The sequence below is a fragment of the Ranitomeya imitator genome, chromosome 8 (genome assembly GCF_032444005.1).
Source record: "Ranitomeya imitator isolate aRanImi1 chromosome 8, aRanImi1.pri, whole genome shotgun sequence".
NCBI lineage: Eukaryota > Metazoa > Chordata > Amphibia > Anura > Dendrobatidae > Ranitomeya > Ranitomeya imitator.
The window spans coordinates 162,422,361-162,447,598 of record NC_091289.1 but is presented as its reverse complement, the minus strand read 5'-3'; the positions used below and the strand labels follow the sequence as shown (position 1 = coordinate 162,447,598).

Here is a 25,238-nt window from a genome sequence, read left to right as displayed (position 1 = left end):
GTATTTAAGTTTTTCATGTGTCGGCTGGGCTGACAGTCTAAGTTTCTTATAATATATATATATTTTGTTTAGCCAAATTAGTTAACAAACATGGATGTTTGTTTAAGCAAATAACTTATGCTGTAATGTTGTTATTGTTTCAGTTGAATAAATCTATTTAAATTGTTATTAAGGTCAGGATTATTTTTCTCCTTCCTAAGTACAACAGAAAAGTGGTGTCCAAATATGAATGATTAACCCATTAAACTGGGGAGAAAAACGTAATATAAAAAGTGATTCTAAAAATCTTCATCTACTTGCATGTTAAAGTAGCAAGAACTAGTTTAGGTAGAAACTTTGATTTAAATTACTGGCCTTACTGACTAGTGATTTAAATCGTGATTTAAATCATGATTTAAATCAGTTAGATTTAAATCAAGTCCACCCTGGTGAAAATACTAACTTGTCATCATTGCTATTCCAGCGGAAGGCCGCTACGTGGTCTGTACTCACAAAGGAAGAGAATACGTCACTGTTCTACCAACAGCAAGACCGCTGCAGCCTGTGATTGGCTGCAGCAGTCAGGTTACTTGAGCAGCGTGCCATTGGCTGTTTTTCTGAGTGTGTGCAGCTGCCAATCACAGGCCACAGCGGTCCAGTTGTTGATACAGAGGTGACTCTTCTCCTTCCTATGTAAGCTGGATCCAGATGAGTACCAACAGGCGAGTATTACTTGCTTGGTTTTTTTTTTTTTTTTTAATACTTCAAGGACAGGTGAATTTTTAATTTTTTCTGGTCATGCTCAACATCACTGAGGGTGTGGCATGATGTAGATTTATGCCATTAACTAGTACGATGGGGAACATCAGACACCTAACAGTCCCTTCTAGAAATAACTACTCTAATGCTAAGGAAACGGTGACAAATAAAAGGATGGAAATAAGAGAAATTGCACAACAGCATGCAAAGAACACAAATGGATAATGAATGTGGTGGGTTAATTAGTTTGTCTGTTTTGGCAATCCACTGAATGCAATGTGAGAATCAAGGTTATCACGTACTTAACCGTGCCAAATGTGAATCCCAAACCCGGGAAATTGATAAGTTCAATGGACGTTAATGTCTGGAGAACTGGCAAGAAAATACACGAGCAAATACAAGTGGTAAGATAAGCTGGAGAGTCATACACGTGGCAAGACTCCAGAGCAGGGGACGTTTATGGAAGTGCACAAAGGCAAATGGCACTGCCATAGGTTTTGTCAGACTTTGGAAAGGCAAAGCCAAAAGCAAAGTTATGAAAGGGGTAGCCTCATCCTAAATGGGTAGCAACGCAAAATTATTGCAAAAATAAACAACGTTGCAAATAACTTCTTATTAAAAATCCTCTCCATACTCAAGAACAGAATGATTTTTAATTCTACAGTTTAGCGTTTGCTACCTAGGTTGCTGGCCACCTCTGCAGTCATAAGCGGTGGTCGGTCTCCCAGAAGGAGCACAGCGCTTACAAGCTCAATGGTGGAGCCTGCAAGTGCTGCTCTAAAGCTGGACACATCCAGATTCAATGGCGTTACTGTCCTCCGAAACCGCAGAGGCAGAGCTGCTGTGTGTGCAGGCGTTCAGTATTTACACGCGTTCAGTATTTACACGCGTTCAGTATTTACACGCGTTCAGTATTTACAGTACATTTTTCTGTAGCAAAAACCAGAGTACTGGTAGGAAAAAAATCTGCATAATACACACATTTTTGATGCGTTTTTACTTGCATTTTCTTCCCATCCATTTGAATAAGTAAAAACTGTTGAAAAAACATTGATAATTGATATGCTGCCGATGTAAACATGCGCTTTGAAGGTTCAAATCTGCAAGAAAAAAAAGCAGCATGTGTATGAGGATTTAGAAATCTCATCCACTTTATTGGTACTGGAAATAACAGCATTTTCCTGCAGCAAAAGTGCAGAGTATAAACAAGGTCTATAGCAGCAGAGGAAACACAACAGCTCAGCCCGGCAGCTCAATCTTCACATATCCCCCTAGACAAGTAGCAGGCTGGGGTGCAGGGGACTCCTAAAGGCAGAACACGGGACAAACCTTTAAATGGTAAATTTCTTTATTTATAGCAGGGGTGGAAAACCAGTGTGAGACATGTAGATGAGGAGAGCAGACTGTCAGTCACTACATGTCTCATACAGGTAACACCCCCTTTCATTTAAAATAAGTCCCAGAGGCAGATTCTCAGGGAGATCTATGTCCAGCCCATAGATCTTACTAGTTTATTTACATATTCTGAAAAATTTTGATTTCTCATAATAAGAAATCGGATCGCAGATATGAAGGTATCATTTTAATCCAATGGTAAAGCTGGAAAACAATAGTGCAAAATAGACTCTTATCTATTCATAGGATGGGAGAACAATAGGTGCTGGGATGTGCTCAACTGGCAGCGATGTGGGACCACAACAACATAAAAAGCTCAGAAAACTGGAGAGAATAAAATGGAGGAAGGATCTTATTCTTCACTGCTGAAGGAATGGACCGGTCAGAAAAGGATCCATGTATCATTTTTTCCTGCATGCCCATACAGACGCCTTAAGAGAGTTGATCCTACTGACAGATTCCCTTTAAAATTACCATAGGTTTCCAAGGATTAGACAGACGGTCTCATATTTTGCTAAGATTAGTGCGCTTTGCCTTGTAAAACACTTTCAATACAATACTTGTCTTGCTCACGCGGTCAATTCTCAACAAATGATCACAACCGCACAGAGAACGTAAACTGCTCCGCAATCATTACGTCCATCACTGTTCATTCTTAGCCGGGGATCACAAAACAAAGACACAACAGATCGATCGATAAATTAGTGCACGCTCATGTCTGGGAAACCTTCATGTATGACCTGTGTGACGCTCAACAATGTGCAACCTATGGAAGGCGTAAACCTGAATTTGCTACAGATGGCTGCACCGCCTGAGTCTATGAGGAGCAGCGAATATTCCCGCACAGATCCACATACAAGGCTGCAAAACACTCCTGCTCCAACAGCAACCTCACAAATTAACCTGTCATTTCCTTTCTGCTTGTAACCCAGCGCTGCCCAGCTCCTGGCTGACAGGGAGCAGAACAAACACAAGAAGTCATTAAAGGACTAGAAAGTGAAGCCGATCAGTGACAGACAGGAAACTACACTAAAAGCAATATACAACCAGAAGCACTAAAAAATGTACATTCTAGGACTGAACAATGCAGATCTTAAGAAAATACACTACAATTTGATCAGGTGCTTTATTACAGCACTGTCAACTGCAAGAATCTGGTATACATCCTCTATCCTTTAAAAGAAAAAAATATGTATATTATATTTTTAAGTGATAAATATGTATACATTAATATATAACATATATCTCCACTTATACATATTTGTCACTGTTAGAAAAAAATTAAAAAGTTAATATATATATAAATATATATGTATGTATATATATATAAATATATATAAATATATATATATATATATATATATATACATACATACATACATACACACATATATATATATATATATATATATATATATATATATATATATATATATATATATATATATATATATATATATATATATATATACATACATATTACATATACAAAACTGAGCAATCCCATAGAATGTAAGTCCGCAAGGACAGGGTCCTCTCCCCTCTGTACCAGTCTGTCACTGGAAACTTGGTTACTGTAAACGATATCTATAACTCTGTATGTAACCCCTTTCTCATGTACAGCACCATGGAATTAATGGTGCTATATAAATAATAATAATCACCAGAACTGTGCACAGTATTCTAAGTGTGGTCGAACTAGTGACTTGTATAGAGGTAAAATTATGTTCTCCTCATGAGCATCTATGCCTCTTTTAATGCATCCCATTATTTTATTTGCCTTTGTAGCAGCTGCCTGACACTGGCCACTGAATAGGAGTTTGCCATCCACCCATACTCCCAGGTCTTTTTCATTGACGGTTTTGCCCAGAGTTTTAGAATTAAGCGCATAATTATACATCTTATTACTTCTACTCAAGTGCATGACCTTACATTTATCCCCATTAAAGCTCATTTGCCATTTATCAGCCCAAGCTTCTTTTTTACATAAATCATCCTGTAATATAAAATTGTCCTCCTTTGTATTGATTACCCTGCAGAGTTTAGTGTCATCTGCAAATATTGAAATTCTACTCTGAATGCCCCTACAAGGTCATTAATAAATAGGTTAAAAAGAAGAGGACCCAATACTGACCCCTGTGGTACCCCACTGCTAACCGCTACCCAGTCCGAGTGTGCTCCATTAATGACCACCCTTTGTTTCCTATCCCTGAGCCAACTCTCAACCCACTTACACATATTTCCCCTATCCCCATTATTCTCATTTTATGTATCAACCTTTTGTGTGGCACCATATCAAAAGCTTTTGAAAAGTCCATATACACTACATCTACTGGGTTCCCTTGGTCCAGTCTAGAACTTACCTCTTCATAGAAACTGATCAGATTACTCTGACATGAACGGTCCCTAGTAAACCCGTGCTGATACTGGGTCATGAGGTTATTCCTCTTCAGATACTCCAGTATAGCATCCCTTAGAATGCCCTCCAGGATTTTACCCACAGTAGAGGTTAAGCTTACTGGCCTATAGTTTCCGAGTTCAGTTTTTGTCCCCTTTTTGAATATTGGCACCACATTTGCTATACGCCAGTCCTGTGGTACAGACCCTGTTATTATGGAGTCTTTAAAGATTAAAAATAATGGTCTATCAATGACTGTACTTAATTCCTGCAGTACTCGGGGGTGTATCCCATCCGGGCCCGGAGATTTGTCAATTGTAGTGATTTTTAGACGCAGCCGCACTTCCTGTGGGTTAAGCAGGTGACATTTAATTGGGAATTTTTATCACTAGTCATTTTGTCTGCCATGGGATTTTATTTTATAAATACTGATGAAAAAAAGTCATTTAGCATATTGGCTTTTTCCTCATCCTATTCCACCATTTCACCCAGACTATTTTTAAGGGGGCCAACACTATCATTTTTTAGTTTCTTACTATTTATGTAGTTAAAGAATATTTTGGGATTATTTTTACTCTCTCTGGCAATGAGTCTCTCTGTCTCAATCTTTGCTGCCTTGATTTGCTTTTTACAGAATTTAATTTTCTGTATTTATTTAATGCCTCCTCACTACCTACTTCCTTTAATTCTCTAAATGCTTTCTTTTTGTCTCTTATTGCGCCCCTTACAGCTCTATTTAGCCATATTGGTTTCCTCCTATTCCTAGTATATTTATTCCCATACGGTATATATTGTGCACAGGTCCTATCCAGGATGCTAATAAACGTCTCCCATTTTCTTTGTGTATTTTTGTGTCTCAGGATATCGTCCCAGTTAATTGCACCAAGATCCTCTCTCATCCGTTGGAAATTTGCCCTCCTTAAGTTTAGTGTCCTTGTAACCCCTCTACTACACATTTAAAGGATACATGAAAACTTATTATTTTGTGATCGCTATTCCCCAAGTGACCCCCAACCCTTATATTTGCTATGCAGTCTGGCCTGTTGGTTAATATTAGTTCTAGCAGTGCCCCCCTTCTTGTTGGGTCCTGAACCAGTTGTGAAAGGTAATTGTCTCTCATGATGTTTAGCTTTTGAGGAGCTTTTGGTCTACTTCACTTTGTTGGGCAGGTCCTATTTAAGTGATTTCTTGATTGGGAACAGGTGTGGCAGTAATGAGGCCTGTGTGTGGCTAGGTAATTTGAACTTTGCTTCCCGACTTCAAATTTTCATTTTAAAGGCCTCTTTCCATTAATAATAAAAACCTTCATATAAATACTTCATTTTGTGCTGACCAATCATTCCACCACGTATCTGATGCAGCGCCTCTTTCATTCTCAAAACTTGCAGGATTCTTGCGACACCACCCCACACGGCCACTGTTATTTTCCCACGCATCAACATGATCATAAAACAGGAGGATTTCATACACAATCCTACACACCCTGGTTGTTACAGAGACCACCAAAATCAATTAGCCAATACTGCCCATTAGTGATGCACTTTGGCAAATGAGTAACTCTATATTAATGACTACAACTGGCTGCTCACAGAAATAATTCCCAAGGTGATGCCCATAAGCAGCCAAAAGCATTCACAACAGAGGTAACATGCAAGTAACCAAATTTCTGGCACCTCCACTGCTAACAATCATCAATAGACAATGCACTGATACTACCAGACTTCTTATAGCAGATCACCTGGTATTTCACATAAGGCTGTGGTCTGCAATCAGAAGTCCATCTGCATACAAACTACAACTCCAATCGCTCTACAGATTTCACGGTCTACTCGGCGACAGTGTCTGAACGATTCCCCGGCATTTTAAGTCTCAGCACGGATGTGATGCTAAGACACTTAAAATCCGGGGAATCGATATTCTCCATCTGGGCATTAGAGGTGGCAATAACAAAAAACTGCTTGCCCAGATGGAGACTAAGTGGATTGTTGCTTTAGATACTATGGTGCCTTAGGGCCTTAACGAATCCCTGAGCTTTGTCCCCTTCTTCTAAACCATTGATGGTCCGAGTTACCCATCTTGTTTTTGGACGTCTTTCTTTCTGTGTTTTTAACTTTTTTATTTGTATATATTTTTATAGTGATTTCGTGCTCATTTGGCCTTCATCCCGCCCTTGCATCGTCTCTTTATCGGCAGCTTAGATTGATACTCATTGGACAGATATAGGAAACCTACACACTGGCACCACCGTGTGAATATACATGGACTATTGTGATATAATTGATACGTTTTCCCTTTTATTCCTACTTTTTGGTGGCTCTAGATGTGCTTCTTCCATTTGTTGATTTTTTTTTGTATTGTGGGTAATTAACTGAGTGTATGTATATATATATATATATATATATATATATATATATATATATATATATATATATATATATATAAATTTCTATTTGTTTTTAATTTATTTTTCTTGTATTTCTTTTCGCAATTATTTATTAATTTGTTTTATTTATATTTTTTTTTCCTTACAATAATGATTGCAGTGCTCATGGTCAGGGATGATCATTTGGACTTTGTTTTTGTCAGATGTATACATTGTAATTATGATGAGTACTTCACAGTCTCTTTTATAAACTCCATCTTGGCTGTGCGCATGCGCGGTGCTGCTCATCAGCTCCCTATGCCGCCGAACATCTCCATATTCTCAGCACTAGCGCTGTAGTATATGATGCTTTGGCTGCTGCAGGACCTGGGGTACGCACTGAGCATGCGCCGCTGACGCCATTCTGGTTGGTCTACTTGGACCATGTGACGAATCACAAGGGATATTTGCACATTGTAACCATCCCTTTGGGAAAGCTGCGTTTGTGCCAGCGAAACGCGCGTCGGGGCTGATGTCCGTCCTTGGAGTGACCACCTCTCTATCTCACAGACCTGGGTAAGCTTGTCCCCTTGCACTTTTTTAGGTATTATCCTGTGTGATGTGTGCTTACTGAATTAATATGGGGGCGTCCTTTTTCCGTGGTCTTGTTTTTGCATCATGACTATAATTTAATGCCTGATACCTTGGCACTGCTGAGGTGGTTACCTCTCTTCCTGTCTGTACCTTCCGTGGAGTATGGGTTCCTTTATTTAATGTGGTTTATTTGTTCTTTTTGATATTTAATAAAGATTTATACTGTTTTTAAGTAAAATTATCGCCTGGCACTCCTTTTTCTCCTATTTGCCAGATTTCAGGGTTATGCTGAAAGTTACAGATTTTCAGGTTCGGGAGAATCACATCACCTCTGTGCCAGTCTATGGGCTACGGTAACTATTTAGCATTTACTCCAGGACACGGATTACTTACCATATCTGCACATGAAAAAAAGGAGAAAAACCGAACTACAAGGATGAACAGAGTAATAGAAAAAAAAAAAACACATGATAATGTATAAAGTAGTCCAAGAAATACTTTTATTGGTAACAAATAGGGACAAAAAAAGGAGAAAGATTGCAATGTGGCGCTAACCACACACAATGTGTATCAGCCCACACACACACCACATACACATACCAAGAATGTATATATACTCAAATGTACATAATGTAAACAAAGAGAGACAATGACATATATCAAAAAAATATATATATACCCCGTAAAAATAGATGTAATGTAGGGGCATATATATGTACATAGAGATGCGTCAGGAAACCAGGAGTCGCAAAAGTCAGTGCATATGGATCGTGCACCTAAATAGTATCCATAGCTCAATGTGAGACCGAACCATATCGTGACCTGCAGCTGCGTAAATGACGGTCACAACATGTAAATGTAGAGGGAATGGTTTACCTGAGTATAGCGGTGAGTGCGAGCAGATGCGCCCCGACGCGCGTTTCGGATCAAAAGTCCTTCGTCAGGGACGAATATTTTTTTGATATTTTTGATATATGTCATTGTCTCTCTTTGTTTACATTATGTACATTTGAGTGTATATACATTCTTGGTATGTGTATGTGGTGTGTGTGTGGGCTGATACACATTGTGTGTGGTTAGCGCCACATTGCCATCTCTTTCTCCTTTTTTTGTCCCTATTTGTTACCAATAAAAGTATTTTTTGGACTACTTTATACATTATCATGTGTTTTTTTCTATTACTCTGTTGATCCTTGTAGTTCGGTTTTTCTCCTTTTTTTCTTGTGTTCCTTATATTTACCGAATGGTCTGCCATTTTTTTCTTTTATTCTTTTCTCCATCAAGCTTTATGATACATGGTTGTCTCTACGCTTTCTTTTACATTGCTTGTGAAGTGTGCATTTTCTCATATCTGCACATATAGTGTAGGACTTGATGTTGATTTATTGAGCAGGTCGCTCCTCGCTTTTGGATAAACATCCCTTGCGAACAAGTTACTATAGATCATTTCCCTCACACACAAAGCCATAGATGGGACTTACCAGCAAGCTTAAAGCCCATCACCTCCGATCAATACGCCATCTCAGGGGACCTCCCATTCTTACTGAATATGATTGCTGGCTTTTCCGATCAATTGTTTAATGTATCTTCCTGCTAGTTCTTGGGTGTTGCCATGTCAATCACTTCTCTAATTCAATTTTTTTTTTTAATTTGGTGCAGCACCTTATATATATTATTACCATATATTTCACCTAACTAGATAGACCCAAAATTCCAACTCTGCTGTACTACTCTATCTATGGACAGTATAACTAGGGAGTGTAATAACAGCTGTGATATTAAAACATTAGATAAAAACACAGCTGAGCTTCTTGTAAGTGAAATATCACAACGCTAAAGACAATCGTGAGATCCTTGCAAAACTTTTCCGGTATGGCGACCAGTTCAGACTAATGTGCCAAGTACTAAGAAGTCCAAAATCCTACAGTACCATCCCTGTAGGTGACAACTCTCAAAAACTATACAACAGATCACACAGTTGTCAGCAACCCCAAAAATTATTGGAAAAACTTGAAAAATAAAATTACCTGTGAAAAAAAAAAAACTATCCCTTCCAACACCAACCATGCTCATAGCTCGGTTAAACATTCATGTATGCTGTCAATGGGGAAAGGGGAGTAAACCTATCCCCCTTAAAAACAAACAATGAGCCATATTGAAATTATTTTTCCACAAACATCTTTTGCTGGGTGACACCTCTACACATTAGATCCAGGGTCCAGTTAGCGTTCATCCAGTATGCATGACCACCTAAAAGTGGACCAACCTGCATGTTTATTCAGAGGCGTAGGGGAGTAAGTAATGACGTGGAAATATGCTTGGATAAGGTGTCATCTGAGCATGCTCATGTGCCAACCCTAGTGCCTTCAGCGTGCTTGAAAAATACGCTGCTGTTTGACAGGCGCAACACATGCAGAGATTACCTGTTTGTTAGGCAACCCCCGCATTTATTGCAGTTGTCGAACAGCCGCGAGACATGAAGCCACGGGGACACGAACATATTTTTGCAAGCACGCCGAAGACACTAGGATAGCGCCTGAGCATGCTCAGATAACACCTTATCCAAGCACATTCACTCATTACTCTGAGTAAGCAATTGCCAGTCACCTATGACAGCTGCTGATCCCTCATGGGGAACAAAGAATATAGACTAATCTTCAGAAAATCATCAGGTTCAGCAGACTATCATTTGTATGACCTGCTACATGGACACATACGGTCACATTTACATGTGGGGTCAGACCATGCAGGTCGTTCTTTCCATCGGCAGCAGCTCTAGGAGTGGCGCGCACAGGTATGGCGCTTACATGCAGTACTGCAATGCAGCTCCTCACAAGCACAGCACAAATAACAATGTTTTGCTGTGGTTCTGGCCTTACAGGGGTAGCCACGCACCTCTGGCTGCTCAATCAGATGTTTATCCTTGGCCCCAAGGTCAGAATTTGGATTTCTATGGACAAAAACACAATGTACAGCACTCTCCTACAAACAAGACGACCTTGGCTCTATGGAAACAGCACCGAAATTACACTCAACGAACAATACCCACAACTTTAAAAAATATAAAAAATAGAACACAAAGTCATCCTTTAATTACAGTAGTAATGATATTGACAAACAATACACAAGGCCTCAATCACATTTACATATATTATCTCCCATGGAGCAACTTCGAAGATAAAACCCCCTTGCTCACACCGTCCACACCCCTGAGGGTTTCTCACATTGATTTTTTTTTAACTAAAATAATAGAATCAATAGAAGGTGATCCAAATAAAATCGTGCTATCAATGCACATAAACCCATCTGAAACACCTAATCCCTCCAGGTAGGGAGTGATATGCGGTGACCAGATAAAGCACAACAATAACAAAACTATAGAAAATTAATTGACAATCTTTATTATGACCAGAATGACACACAAAACTAATTTGTTAATAAAAAGATGCCTCAAATGCGAGGGACGTTTTATTTCTAGGAACCCTGTTAAACATCAAGAGCCATGACAATGATAGTATGAGATAAGTTATTATAGTTCATCATAAGATTTGTAGCAAGCTCACATTCATAAAAGCACTAAAATTATCAATTATAAAGTGCATGTGCAAAAACAAAAGATACATTGGCTGAATGCCGGCACGCACAAAGAAGGTTAAAGGCTTAATGCACAGACCCCCTTGAATAATACAAGGCTCAAATTAGCATAAGGGATATGGGAGCCTAAAGAATTGCACTAATTATAGCGTAAGATGAACTGATAATAAAGATACATAAAAAATGTATCATCCATATTGGCTGTAGCAGTAAGATAAGCATGGGCAAAAAGGCCCAAGAAGGCAACTTACAAAGTGTGATGCAGGGTCCGTGCCGCCACCCTCCACCCCGACGCACGTTTTATCCACACTTGGATGAGCCTTGTCTTATTCAAAGGGGTCTGTGCATTAAGCGTTTAACATTCTTTGTGCGTGCCGGCATTTGTTTTTGCACATGCACTATATAATTGATAATTTTGGTGCTTTCATGAATGTGAGCTTGCTACAAATCTTATGATGAACTATAATAACTTACCTTATACTATCATTGTCATGGCTATTGATATTTAACAGGGTCCTTCTTACAGTTTATCAACCAAATAATCAGCCAATGTCTTTACAAGCCACCTTGAAAAATGGATGAAGCATTCCAGCACTCACCCCTCAAAATTGCATTCAACGGGCACCATTTGCAATATTGAGTCTTCACTTAAGGCTTGTGTACATGGCCGTATTTTAGGTTCGATTGCGATCTAACAAAACATCAGATCGCATTGAACTGCAATCGGATGACACCCGAGTGCAGTCCGATTTCTGCAAACTGACAGAATGGAGAAGATGGAGAATTGCTTTTCTTATCCAAGAGACTCTTGATCACACCCCGATCAAAGCGTGATTTACATACAGCATAATCAACCAGATTCTTTCGGTCGTCTGCACCTGCCCTTAGGCTACTTTCACACTAGCGTCGGGATCGGCCCGTCGCAGTGCGTCGGGCCGAGGTTACCGACGCTAGCGTTGTTTGCGTCGCACAACGGGTGCAGCGGATGCAGATTTTCATTGCATCAGCTGCCCCATTGTGAGGTGGGGGGAGGTGGGTGAGGAGTTCCGGCCGCGCATGCGCGGTCGGAAAAAGCAGTCCGTCAGCAGCAAAAAACGTTGCATGTAGCGTTTTTTGCTCCCGGTGGTCCGCCACAACACGGCGCAACCGTCGCACGACGGTTGGGACGTGTGGCAATGCGTCGCTAATGTTAATCTATGGGGCAAAAACGCATCCTGCAAACAACTTTGCAGGATGCGTTTTTTTCCCATAAACAACGCATTGCGACGTATTGCAAAAAACGCCAGTGTGAAAGTAGCCTTAGAAGTACTAATTACTGATCAAAAGCTACTATAATCACTCAATGATCAGAGGGCACAAATTTGCAAAAAAATTTAAATACATTTTTTTCTACAAGCTTTAATATTTCTAACAATTATTTTTGATGAAACGGCCATGAATTAGATAGTAGTAAAGTATACTGTAAAAGTTAAAAAGAGAAAATACAAACATGAATTTAGGTTTCCCTCTCAAAGAGGACTTGCAGTCCATTAGAGGCACAGAATATAAAATGTAAGATTGAAGAAAAGAAGAAAAATATAATGTGGTCAAATGGCCTTCACTGTCGATGTAAGAGCAACAAAGGCTCGGCACTCCCTGTGAGCACAGCCCTAAGCGAAGAGCAGCGGCAGAACACTGAACTCTGGCAACTTCCCAAGCAATTAAAATGAAGTACCCAATAATTCAAGGTGACCATTAAAGCCGCACCTTTCACATATCTGTTCATTAAACCTTAAGAGGATAAAACAATGGACAAGAAACAATAAGGAACAGTGCGCTGTTACTAGATACATAGATGCAGAGCAGCGCCTGGGTAAGCACAGGCAGATCCATGCATGTCACACTGGCCTGAAAATCACCAGTGGATCATCACCCAAGAGAAGCCGGATTTTTATCTCTGACCCCACTGATGGTTTGATTGCATTAATGGCTCCTAGATGGGGAGGATGCAGCGTTAACCAGAAAGCTGAATGCTGAGCTGTACGCTGCTCTCTATTCCTCAGACATAGATCTCATTAACCAAACATGACAGCGATGATGAAGAATCGAGCAGTCTGGAGGGGACACAGACATTTATGCAGCTCTGTTGAATTAAAAAGGTTACACAGTTTATGTATTTCTCATTGGGTCATCATCCCTTTAGGAAGTAAAATATTTACTGTTGAAATAATCCCAAGGGAATAATAAAGAAATATTTAGAGAAGAGTTCACATGATGTCGTCATCCCGCAGCAGGGATCATGTTCTACAGATCTCTCCGGCCACATACACGGATACACACAGGCCTGGGACGGCCGTCATGTTCGCTCCGTCACAGGCACATTATAATGGAGGACACGGAATGACTCACAATAATCAGCACATCTATACCTCCCCGCTAATCAGGTATAGCAACTTACACACAGAGCTTGTAAATCTCACCGTAACCTATGACAGCAGAACCAGCAATCTACTCTCCTCTCTGATGGCAATTCTTTATTATTCAGAATACTGAATGTCAAGTGCTTTGGTATTTTTCAACTAATTCCTATGGGGTGGTGAAGCAGCCAAAATTATAGGTATCATCAACAACAAGAAAAAAAAAAAGGAGAAATCTAATTCTAGTAAGCCGTTAGGGAACAAAAGGAATACAGGTGCGAACTCACAAAATTAGAATATCATCAAAAAGTTCATTTATTTCAGTTCTTCAAAAAGTGAAACTCATATTATTTAGAGTCATTACAAACAGAGTGATCTATTTCAAGTGTTTATTTCTGTTAATGTTGATGATTATGGCTTACAGCCAATGAAAGCCCAAAAGTCATTATCTCAGTAGATTAGAATACTTTACAACACCAGCTTGAAAATTGAGTTTAAAATCCGAAATATATGTTCAGTAAATTCGCTCAATACTTGGTCGGGGCTCCTTTTGCATCAATTACTGCATCAATGGGGCGTGGCATGGAGGCGATCAGCCTGTGGCATTGCTGAGGGGTTATGGAAGCCCAGGTTGCTTTGATAGCAGCCTCCAGCTCGTCTGCATTGTTGGGTCTGGTGTCTCATCTTCCTCTTGAGAATACTCCATAGATTCCCTATAGGGTTAAGGTCAGGTAAGTTTGCTGCCAATCAAGCCAAGTGATACTGTTGTTTGTAAACCAGGTATTGGTACTTTGTAGACAGGTGCCAAGTCCTGCTGGAGAATGAAATTTCCATCTCCAAAAAGCTTGTCGGCAGAGGGAAGCATGAAGTGATCTAAAATTTCCCGGTAGACGGCTGCGCTGACTTTGGTCTTGATAAAACAAAGTGGACCTACACCAGCACATGACATGGCTCACCAAACCATCACTGATTGTGGAAACTTCACACCAGACCTCAAGCACCTTGGATTGTGGCCTCTCCACTCTTCCTCCAGACTCTGGGACCTTGATTTCCAAACGAAAGGGAAAATTTACTTTCGTCTGAAAACAACACCTTGGACCACTGAGCAACAGTCCAGTTCTTTTTCTCCTTGGCCCAGGTAAGACGCTTCTGGCGTTGTCTATTGGTCACGAGAGGCTGACACAAGGAATGTGACCCTTGTAGCCCATGTCCTGGATACATCTGTGTGTGGTGGCTCTTGAAGCAATGACTCCAGCAACAGTCCACTCCTTGTGAAACTCCCCCAAATTATTAAGTGGCCTTTTCTTAATTCTTTCAAGGCTGCGGTTATCCCGGTTACTTGTGCACCTTTTTCATCCACTCAGCTTTCCATTACTATGCTTAGATACAGCACTCTGAACAGCCAGCTTCTTTAGCAATGACCTTTTGTGGCTTACCCTCCTTGTGGACTGTCAATGACTGCCATCTGGACATCTGTCAAGTCAGCAGTCTTCCCCATGATTGTGGAGCTACTGAAACAGACTAAGGGACATTTTTAAATGCTTAACTTGCCTTTGCAGGTGTTTTTTGTTAATTATTCTAATTTACTGAGATAATGACTTTGGGGTTTTCATTGGCTGTAAACCATAATCAGCAACATTAACAGAAATAAACACTTGGAATAGATCACTCTGTGTGTAATGACTCTATATAATATACAAGTTCAACTTTTTGTATTGAAGAACTGAAATAAATTAACTTTTTGATGATATTCTAATTTTGTGAGAAGCACCTGTACCTTGGAAGGGAACAGATTTGAAACCAAAATAAATTCCTAGAATGGCATAGAGTTCCACTAACGCTTCGTGCATGTGGCCAATTTAATCAGTCGATGGTTATCTGTGTTTTTTATGGTAGGGGTGTCAAACTGCATTCCTCGAGGGCTGCAAACAGGTCATGTTTTCAGGATTTCCTTGTACTGCACAGGTGATAATTTAATCAACTACACAAATAATGACGGACGCATTCATCCCCAGACGAAGCCACACGCGAAACGCGCGTCGGGTTGCTGCTACTACCGCCAGGTAATTCTCCTGACTGATATCCTCGCACCTACTATATCATGGGCTTATATATATATGAGTTTATATTTAGATAGGTTTTCTATCTGCTGAGCTATATGTATCCTCTAGGTCATTTGTAGACACGGAATTGGTACCATGTGTATTTTTTTGCACACACATTGTTTGTTGCAGGACTATTTTCGGACTGCATAAGCTATTTATAACAAGGCTATTTGGCTAAGGACTTCTTTGCCCTAGTATACAATTTTTCTTGCAGCGCTTTATTCATCCCTTTATGGTCTATTTTGGAGGATCTTCACCTTGTTTTGATTATACTCTATATGATCTATGAGGATATCATTCAGTAGAGCTATATGATATGCCTGTCTACTGTTATAATTTATGCGCAATATATACTACACTTGTATGTTATTTATAGAAGTCCTCTGTGACTCCTTTTACCATTTTTTGTTCTATACTGCGCATTAATTACTATATTTAGATTGAAAGTATTTAACTTATTTATCACTTTTTCCATATGGCATAATTAGCATTTATACAGTACGTTTTGCCTAGCGGTGGTTATTCCATTTGCATATTCTTCTGCCCCACTTTTTATTCGTTTAAATATTTTGTGTATATATGTGTTCTAATAAAATTTGACTTTTTTATGGCTATATTGCTTCTATATTGCCTTCTTTGATGTTTACACAAATAATGAGTTGGTGATTAAATTATCACCTGTGCAGTACAAGGAAATCCTGAAAACATGACCTGTTTGCAGCCCTCGAGGAATGCAGTTTGACACCCCTGTTTTACGGAGAGCACTTGGACTGATAAAATGGAGAGGGTGTATAATTTTTTTTTCTCTCCACCTCCAAAGAAAATTGAATCCCTCTGTAATAAGAGTCTAATCAGCATAATCAGACAGTTTTAGGCTATGTTCACACGTTACGTTTTGCAGATTTTTTATGCCAATTTTATGCTGCTTACTAAAAGCTGGTTTTGCTTAGCTTTTGCTGCTTTTTTACTGCATTTTTGTCAGGGAACATTTGTCTCTTGTGCATGCTGATGAAGTTTAGTGCATAAAAAAAAATCTGATTCAACTTCATCAGGTTTTGGCATCTAAAATGCAGCAAAACCGGATACCTGCATTCTTTGCACTATCCATTGCTTTTTGTGGGTGAAAAACGCTTGAAGAAGTGACATGCTGCATTTGGCAAAAATGCAGCTCTTTGACAAAACAGAAAAGAACAAAAAGATGTGTGATTGAGATTTCTGAAATCTCAGACTTTGCTGGCACTGAAACGCCACTGAAAATTTTCATTAAAAAAAGCTGCAAACAAAAACGCAACGTGTGAACGTAGCCTTATTTGGACTAAGAAAAAAACAGTTATGTGACCCCAGCCAATACAAGGGCTTGGACCACCAGTGGTCTGTGGAGTCAGTAAGTCAAGGTCCTGACTCCACAGAGGTTCTGACTCCTTCATAAATGTCCAATAATTAGTAAAGCATTTACTGTAGTAAAAAAAATGCTAACATCGCTTATTTTTTTATTTTTATTTTTTTTTTATAAATAGGGCCTTAGATTGATGGAACATAAAATTATATCAACATTTCTAAAATCCTATGAACGTTAAAAAGTTACCGTATATACTCGAGTATAAGCTGAGATTTTTAGCCTATTTTTTGGGGCCGAAAGACCCCTCTCGGCTTATACTCGAGTCATACCCGGGGTCGGCAGGGGAGGGGGAGCGGGGGCTGTGAAATTATACTCACCTGCTCCTGGCGCGGTCCCTGGCTCCCCAGCATTTTCCTGTACTGAGCGGTCACATGGTACCGCTCATTATAGTAATGAATATGCTGCTCCACCTCCCATAGTGGTGGACCCGCATATTCATTACTGTAATGAGCGGTAACAGTGACCGCTCAGTACAGGAAGAAGCTGCGGCGCCGAGGAAGCAGGGACTGCACCGCGCCAAGAGCAGTTGAGTATAACGGGGAGGGGAGCGCTACGTTGCGCGATATTCACCTGCTCCCCGCTCCAGGCGCCGCTCCGTCTAAAGGGTCTTCTGCAGAGACGCTCAGGTCAGAGGGCGCGATGACGTGGATAGTGCGCGCCCTCTGCCTGAACGTCAGAGCAGAAGACGCTGAAGATGGAGCGGCGCCGGAACGAAGTCAGGTGAATATTGAAAGTGCCGGGGGCCTGAGCGATGGAGAGGTCAGTATATGATTTTTATTTTTTTTTATCGCAGCAAATGGGGCAAGTGTCTGTATGGAGCATCTTATGGGGCCATAACCAACATTTGTGCAGCATTATATTGGGCAAATGTGTCTATGGAGCATCTTATGGGGCCATTATTAACCTTTATGCTGGATTATATGGGGCATATTTTAATATAGAGCATCTTATGGGGCCATCATAAACTTTATGGAGCATTATATGGGGCTCCTGATTAAATATGGATATTCAAAAACACTTAACCTACTGATGTCTCAATTAATTTTACTTTTATTGGTATCTATTTTTACTTTTGACATTTATCGGTAGCTGCTGCATTTCCCACCCTAGGCTTATACTCGAGTCATTAAGTTTTTCCAGTTTTTTGTGGCAAAATTAGGGGGGGGGTCGGCTTATACTCGAGTATACACGGTAATCATAATAACGGGTAATGCATAATTATTTTAAATCTCATTTGGTCCATTTCTACAGTTAAGGAAGATTTGTGGATGATCCGCACTGCTGGTGAACAATGTAATAGATCCAAGTCCACACAAGTGGTAATGGCGGTTCCTTTATTTAGTTGACACGTTTCGAAGTAATACAGACATCATCAGGACGGAGAACCTGATGAAGACGTCTACAGTACATCGAAACGTGTCGACTCGGATCTATTACATTGCTCACCAGCAGCACAGATCATCCACAAATCTTCCTTTCTTTCTTCGGTCTGATGACCCGTTGGACCTGCAGAAGCTGGATCTATATGTTATGAAAATGTTGTGTATACACAACTAGATCAGGTTAGCATAACCTTTCCTTATAACTAGGCTTCACTTATCTGAAATATTTATTTCCATTACTTGCACAAAGTCTACAGCAGACACAACCATGGCTATTTAAGAAACTGATTCATCATAATTACTAGGCTGGACTAAAAAGTGTAATGAATTTTGCTAACAGATAAAATGCAATGTTGAATTTTGTAGATAAGAACGATCATTCTGTACACGCCGTCAGCTTACAATCGGCTAACAGTATATATACAATGTGCTCAGTAACAGAACATAACGACGAACAATAAAAAGGCGATGTCTGACAAATTCCCCTAATAACTGCATTTTTCCAAGTGATTACATTTTGGTAGCGCTGAGCCCAACAATTCTCATTATTCAGCCTAGTTTTCGGATGAGACATCATTACATCCCAAAAAAAAGGAACCGGCATTGTCTGTGCACAAAGAAACCGGCCCAGTCCCATTCACTGGTAACTACGACACGCGCTTGTATCTGCCTACTGCATTAATGAGCACAGATCTACGGATTACATGACTAATCAGCACACATACTCTATGTCCCATTACATGTGTGATGTCAGTCCAGGTAACTAAATAGTAGTCTCCAATCTGGGGATTTCTGGCTAATTAAAACTGCAAACAGGATGATGGGAGTTGTAGTTTCATAACAGCAAAGAGTCACAGAGTGGAGACCATTGTATGAGACGATCCCGTTGTGTGTGTGTGTTAATATGTAGAAAGAAGCAGATACTGAGCAGTCATTTGCACACTTTCTGTTCCTCTTGCTGTAACCTTTGGTATAGACTTGAGCACAGAACACATTAAATGAAAAGATACCATATCAGGCAGAATGCATTCTAAATACTGATTCACAGTCTCTTCCCAGTGCCCCCTGATGGGCAAAATACTAATAAATGGCTCCAATTGATGCCTTTTCTCCAATTTCACACACAGATTGATCTCTGTCAGAAACATAAAATTCTTCAAATATCCCAGGTGAACAACAGCAACAACAAAAGGCGCAACAACAAGAAGGGGTAGGAACCTGTTCACTTCGACTACCCCAACAAACGCACTTCTAATTTACATAACGATACAACACGGATGATAGAAACATCACCCAGCTTTCCCATAATTGGAATGGTAGCTCAGCATTATTATTATTATATTATTCATCATGTGTGGATTACAAAAGCTTACATGACATATAACAGCAGCCGTAATGGTCTATGCACAGCTTTTCCGAAAAACATCCCACTACAAATCAAAAGAAGATGACTCAATAATCACAAATTCATTTTCAGCTAATGCGAAGTCGGGCAGTCTTTGCAGTGATAGAGACCATCGCAATATACTGAATTTACTAATTATTTTCTCTGTTCCATTTATCTGGATGGGTGGGGGGGTTGGTCTGTAAACTCCAGTCACATGAACCAGTAGCAGACATTTCAGAAACGTGTATAGACCTTAATGCTGTGTTCCCCAACAGGTCATGTTTCCAGGAATCCTTAGTATTACACAGGTGATGGAAGTATTGCCTGTTTGTGGCTCTTGAGGACCGGAGTTGGGGAACACTGCCCTAATGTGTAACATAGGCTTATAAATGGCTAATCTAACTGCAATTTAGCAGGCATAATGCTAATCTTTGTCTTTACATCAGTAATCCGTGATTCAGAGCAGTGGTAATCTTGTATCAGTCTTCAACCTTAGCATGCTGGGGGTTGTAATTTTGCATTAGCATGGAAGATATTGGATGGAGGGCCCTTATTGGGAGCAATGGTGTTTGCTTGAGCGGTGGCAAATTGAGCATTTTGCGCAGCATGACAGTAGTTTCATTTACTTACATAATGCACTTACACTTTTTAAACATGCTTTTTTTTTTACAACTATCAGTCAACTTGCTTTATTTTCAAGCAGCTGTGGTTTTAATTTATGGGGGTGAGCAGGCATGCGTAAACCACATAACTCGGCAATGACCACAATATCCAGGTACAAATCATCAATGAACTGGGAACAGCAGCAATGTGGTTGATAAGTAAATATTTGGGAATAACATAACTGCACAGATAAATAAAGGACTCTACTAGAACATATACAACAGTTCATTAGAGGTGACCTGTCAGGTATGATCAGTATGGTGTGCACCAGTCATACAAAAACAACCTCTGAGTCCCGTCAGTTCTCCAGCTTTTACTGTTATAAAGCTCTAATCGAAACCTTCATTCTGACGTGTGACACGCGGCCAGACACCCTGGAACCTGTAGGCCCGCTTATGGGCCACGCTGCTCTCTAGGCTGAGGCTTTTAAGAAAGCTCTGATTCAGCAAAGCAAGCACAAAGCAGATGCCCCTGGCAGGAGGGCGCAGGCAGCGAGCGTCACACCCCTCCTGCATACATTGGACCATTAGGTGCTTTGATAATTGGATTGCTCCTAATCTCCACATGTCCTTCTCACTGTCTTTAATTACATTACACCTCTACTATGAGATATTTTTCCAGCACGTTGTAAGCTAAGGTAAGCAAATTATTGATATTTTAATACTAATACTGAGGACAGTGGCACATTTTTTAATCTAATTGGCCGAGCCAGCATAACTCAAGCTAGATAAATCCGATCCCTAACCTGAACCTTTATCTCACAGAAGACGGGGAAACCGACAATGACTATTTGTTTATTGATCTGCATAGAAATTTCTCTCTGAAACTGTATCCACAGATGACAAATACAAGTCAGATCTGCAGACTACAGGTCATCACCAACAACAGGTGCACGAGATGCGGCACGGCACAATATGATCTATAGTCAGTTCATACGGAAAAACATCATGTACAGCAGTCTACTGGATCACACGTTATAAAGAATCGGGGCCATGTTATTACAGTACAATCAGGCACCAATTCTCAGAATTGGGCTCCTTCTAATCCGCGCCCTGGACAATGGTCACATCAGCAGTCACTTCTCACCATCCACCTGTCAGTAGGCTGCATTAAACACAAACCTTCAGAAAAAATGTATGATAGAGACAGATAATATATATATATATATATATATATATATATATATATATATATATATATATATATATATATATATATATATATACACACACCGTATATATACACACCGTATATATACACACACACATTACACACCTCATACTGGTTGTAGGATTTGCCCCACTATACATACACACACATACACACCTCATATTTGAAGTACTGCTTCCTCCACTATACATACACACACATAACACATATTACACACACACATTACACACACCTCATATTGGATGTACTGCTTCCTCCACTATACATACACACATATTACACACACACATAACACATACACACACATATTACACACACACATAACACATACACACACATATTACACACACTACACACCTCATATTGGATGTACTGCTTCCTTATATATATATATATATATATACACACATAACACATATATATTACATACACACACACATTACACATCTCATATTGGATGTACTGCTTCCTCCACTATACATACACACATATTACACACACACATAACACATACACACACATATTACACACACATATTACACACACTACACACCTCATATTGGATGTACTGCTTCCATATATATATATATATATATATATATATATATATACACACACACATAACACATATATATTACATACACACATTACACATCTCATATTGGATGTACTGCTTCCTCCACTATATATATATACATACACACACACACGTAACACATACACACACACACCTCATATTGGATGTACTGCTTCCTCCACTATACATACACACATAACACATACACACACATATTACACACACACACCTCATATTGGATGTACTGCTTCCTTATATATATATATACACACACATAACACATACATACACACACATATATATTACATACACACACTACATACACACATTACACATCTCATATTGGATGTACTGTTTCCTCCACTATATATATATACATACACACACACACGTAACACATACACACACACACCTCATATTGGATGTACTGCTTCCTCCACTATACATACACACATAACACATACACACACATATTACACACACACACACCTCATATTGGATGTACTGCTTCCTTATATATATATATACACACACATAACACATACATACACACACATATATATTACATACACACACTACATACACACATTACACATCTCATATTGGATGTACTGTTTCCTCCACTATATATATATACATACACACACACACGTAACACATACACACACACCTCATATTGGATGTACTGCTTCCTCCACTATACATACACACACATTACACACACATACACACATATTACACACATTACACACCTCATATTGGATGTACTGCTTCCTCCACTATACATACACACACATTACACACACATATTACACACATTACACACCACATATTGGATGTACTGCTTCCTCCACTATATATACACACACATTACACATGACATACACACACATATTACACACATTACACACCTCATATTGGATGTACTGCTTCCTCCACTATATATATATATATACACATACATTACACACACATTACACACACACACCTCATATTGGATGTACTGCTTCCTCCACTATACATACACACACACACATACATTACACACACACACATACATTACACACACATTACACACACATATTACACACACCTCATATTGGATGTACTGCTTCCTCCACTATACATACACACATACATTACACACAGATTACACACACACACCTCATATTGGATGTACTGCTTCCTCCACTATATATATATATATATATATATATATATATATATATATATATATATATATATATATATATACACACACACAGATTACACACACACCTCATATTGGATGTACTGCTTCCTCCACTATATATATATATATATATATATATATACATATATATATACACACACACACATATTACACACACCTCATATTGGATGTACTGCTTCCTCCACTATACACACACACACAGATTACACACACACCTCATATTGGATGTACTGCTTCCTCCACTATATATATATATATATATATATATATATATATATATATATATATATATATATATATATATACACACACACAGATTACACACACACACCTCATATTGGATGTACTGCTTCCTCCACTCCGGGGTGATATGAGCGGACAGATGCTCCGCGAACTTCATCCTGAGCCGGGGCCCTCAGGGGCCCGCTCCCGGCCCTCAGGGACCGCCGGCAGTTTCTTCTTCGTCTTCCGCAGCCGCCGCCGGTGGTTCCCGGGACCTGCTCCGGCTCATGTGTCCCGCACTGTCCGGTAGCCTCCCGGGCTGTGACGTTGTGCTGTGAAGCTTCCTGTGAGCCGGCGGTGTCCCGTGCTGTAGCGGTCCTGCTGCCCGTGACGCCGCTGTCCGCTCCTCTGGCTGTTTCACAGCATCTCCCAGTTCTGCCTCCTCACTGGCCCCGCCGCCATCTTGCCAAAACTCCCACTGCGTCTGCGCAGTTGCAACCTCCACACAACGTCATTGTCATGGAAACCACCTCTGCTAGCAATGGACTGGAAGAGCGACAAAATGGGCGTGGTTTTATTATGCGACATTGCTTCAAACAGAATGAAAGAGATTTTTCATAGGGTGGGGCTAATGTCGGAGACACACCTCTTTGCCGACTCTAAGAAAATCATTCGCTGAGACTCACAGTGGGCGTGTACTCCGCCCCCTTGTTTTGAAACCTGTTTTTGTGCCTCCTCAGAGTCAGTCAGTCAGACGCGGCGGAGCTTCAGCAGGACGAGTCCTCTGTGCTGTCACCTCACAGTGCGGACGGTTTCTTTTCGGTCCATTCTGGCACATACACGGGGATGACAGTATACCGGTGGCTAATAGCAATGGCCCGTGCTGAATATGCCCGTGTGTGGCTACAGAAGTGGCGAGTGGTGACGTCATCTGGGCCTCCGGTCCTCAATGTGAAGATGACTGACAGCGGCCTCACAGACTGGACCGAGGGACACATCCTGCACCGCAGCACGTTCACTAATAGCCCCCCAACACCGACCAGCCATTTTTGTATGTGCACACTAAAATAGTGTCCATAGTGAAGCTCCACAGTGTCCCCACTAGTGTGGTGCCATTCACAGCCTCCATACAGGACTGTGCTGCCACACGCCATATGACACAACCCACCATGGCTTTACACACAGGATGATGTCCTCACAGTGCCACACACACAGTATAACGCCCTCACAGGGCCACACACACAGTATAATGCTCTCACAGTGCCCCACACACAGTATAATGCCCTCACAGTGCCCCACACACAGTATAATGCCCTCACAGTGCCCCACACACAGTATAACGCCCTCACAGTGCCCCACACACAGTATAACGCCCTCACAGTACCCCACGCACAGTATAACGCCCTCACAGTGCCCCACACACAGTATAACGCCCTCCCAGTGCCCCACACACAGTATAATGCCCTCACAGTGCCCCACACACAGTATAACGCCCTCACAGTATAATGCCCTCACAGTGCCCCACACACAGTATAATGCCCTCACAGTGCCACACGCACAGTATAATGCCCTCACAGTATAATGCCCTCACAGTGCCCCACACACAGTATAACGCCCTCACAGTGCCCCACACACAGTATAAC

General features: G+C 40.4%; 1 protein-coding gene across 1 annotated transcript in view; it reads right to left on the bottom strand.

The window, feature by feature from the left end:
- Window positions 1-24,071, bottom strand: part of XPR1 (xenotropic and polytropic retrovirus receptor 1) — a 147,017-nt gene extending 122,946 nt beyond the window's left edge. Inside the window, exon 1 of the mRNA XM_069737723.1 lies at window positions 23,705-24,071. Coding sequence (XP_069593824.1) covers window positions 23,705-23,773 — 69 coding nt within the window. The 5' untranslated portion in view covers window positions 23,774-24,071. The remainder of the gene's footprint in view (window positions 1-23,704) is intronic.
- Window positions 24,072-25,238: the final 1,167 nt, after the last annotated feature.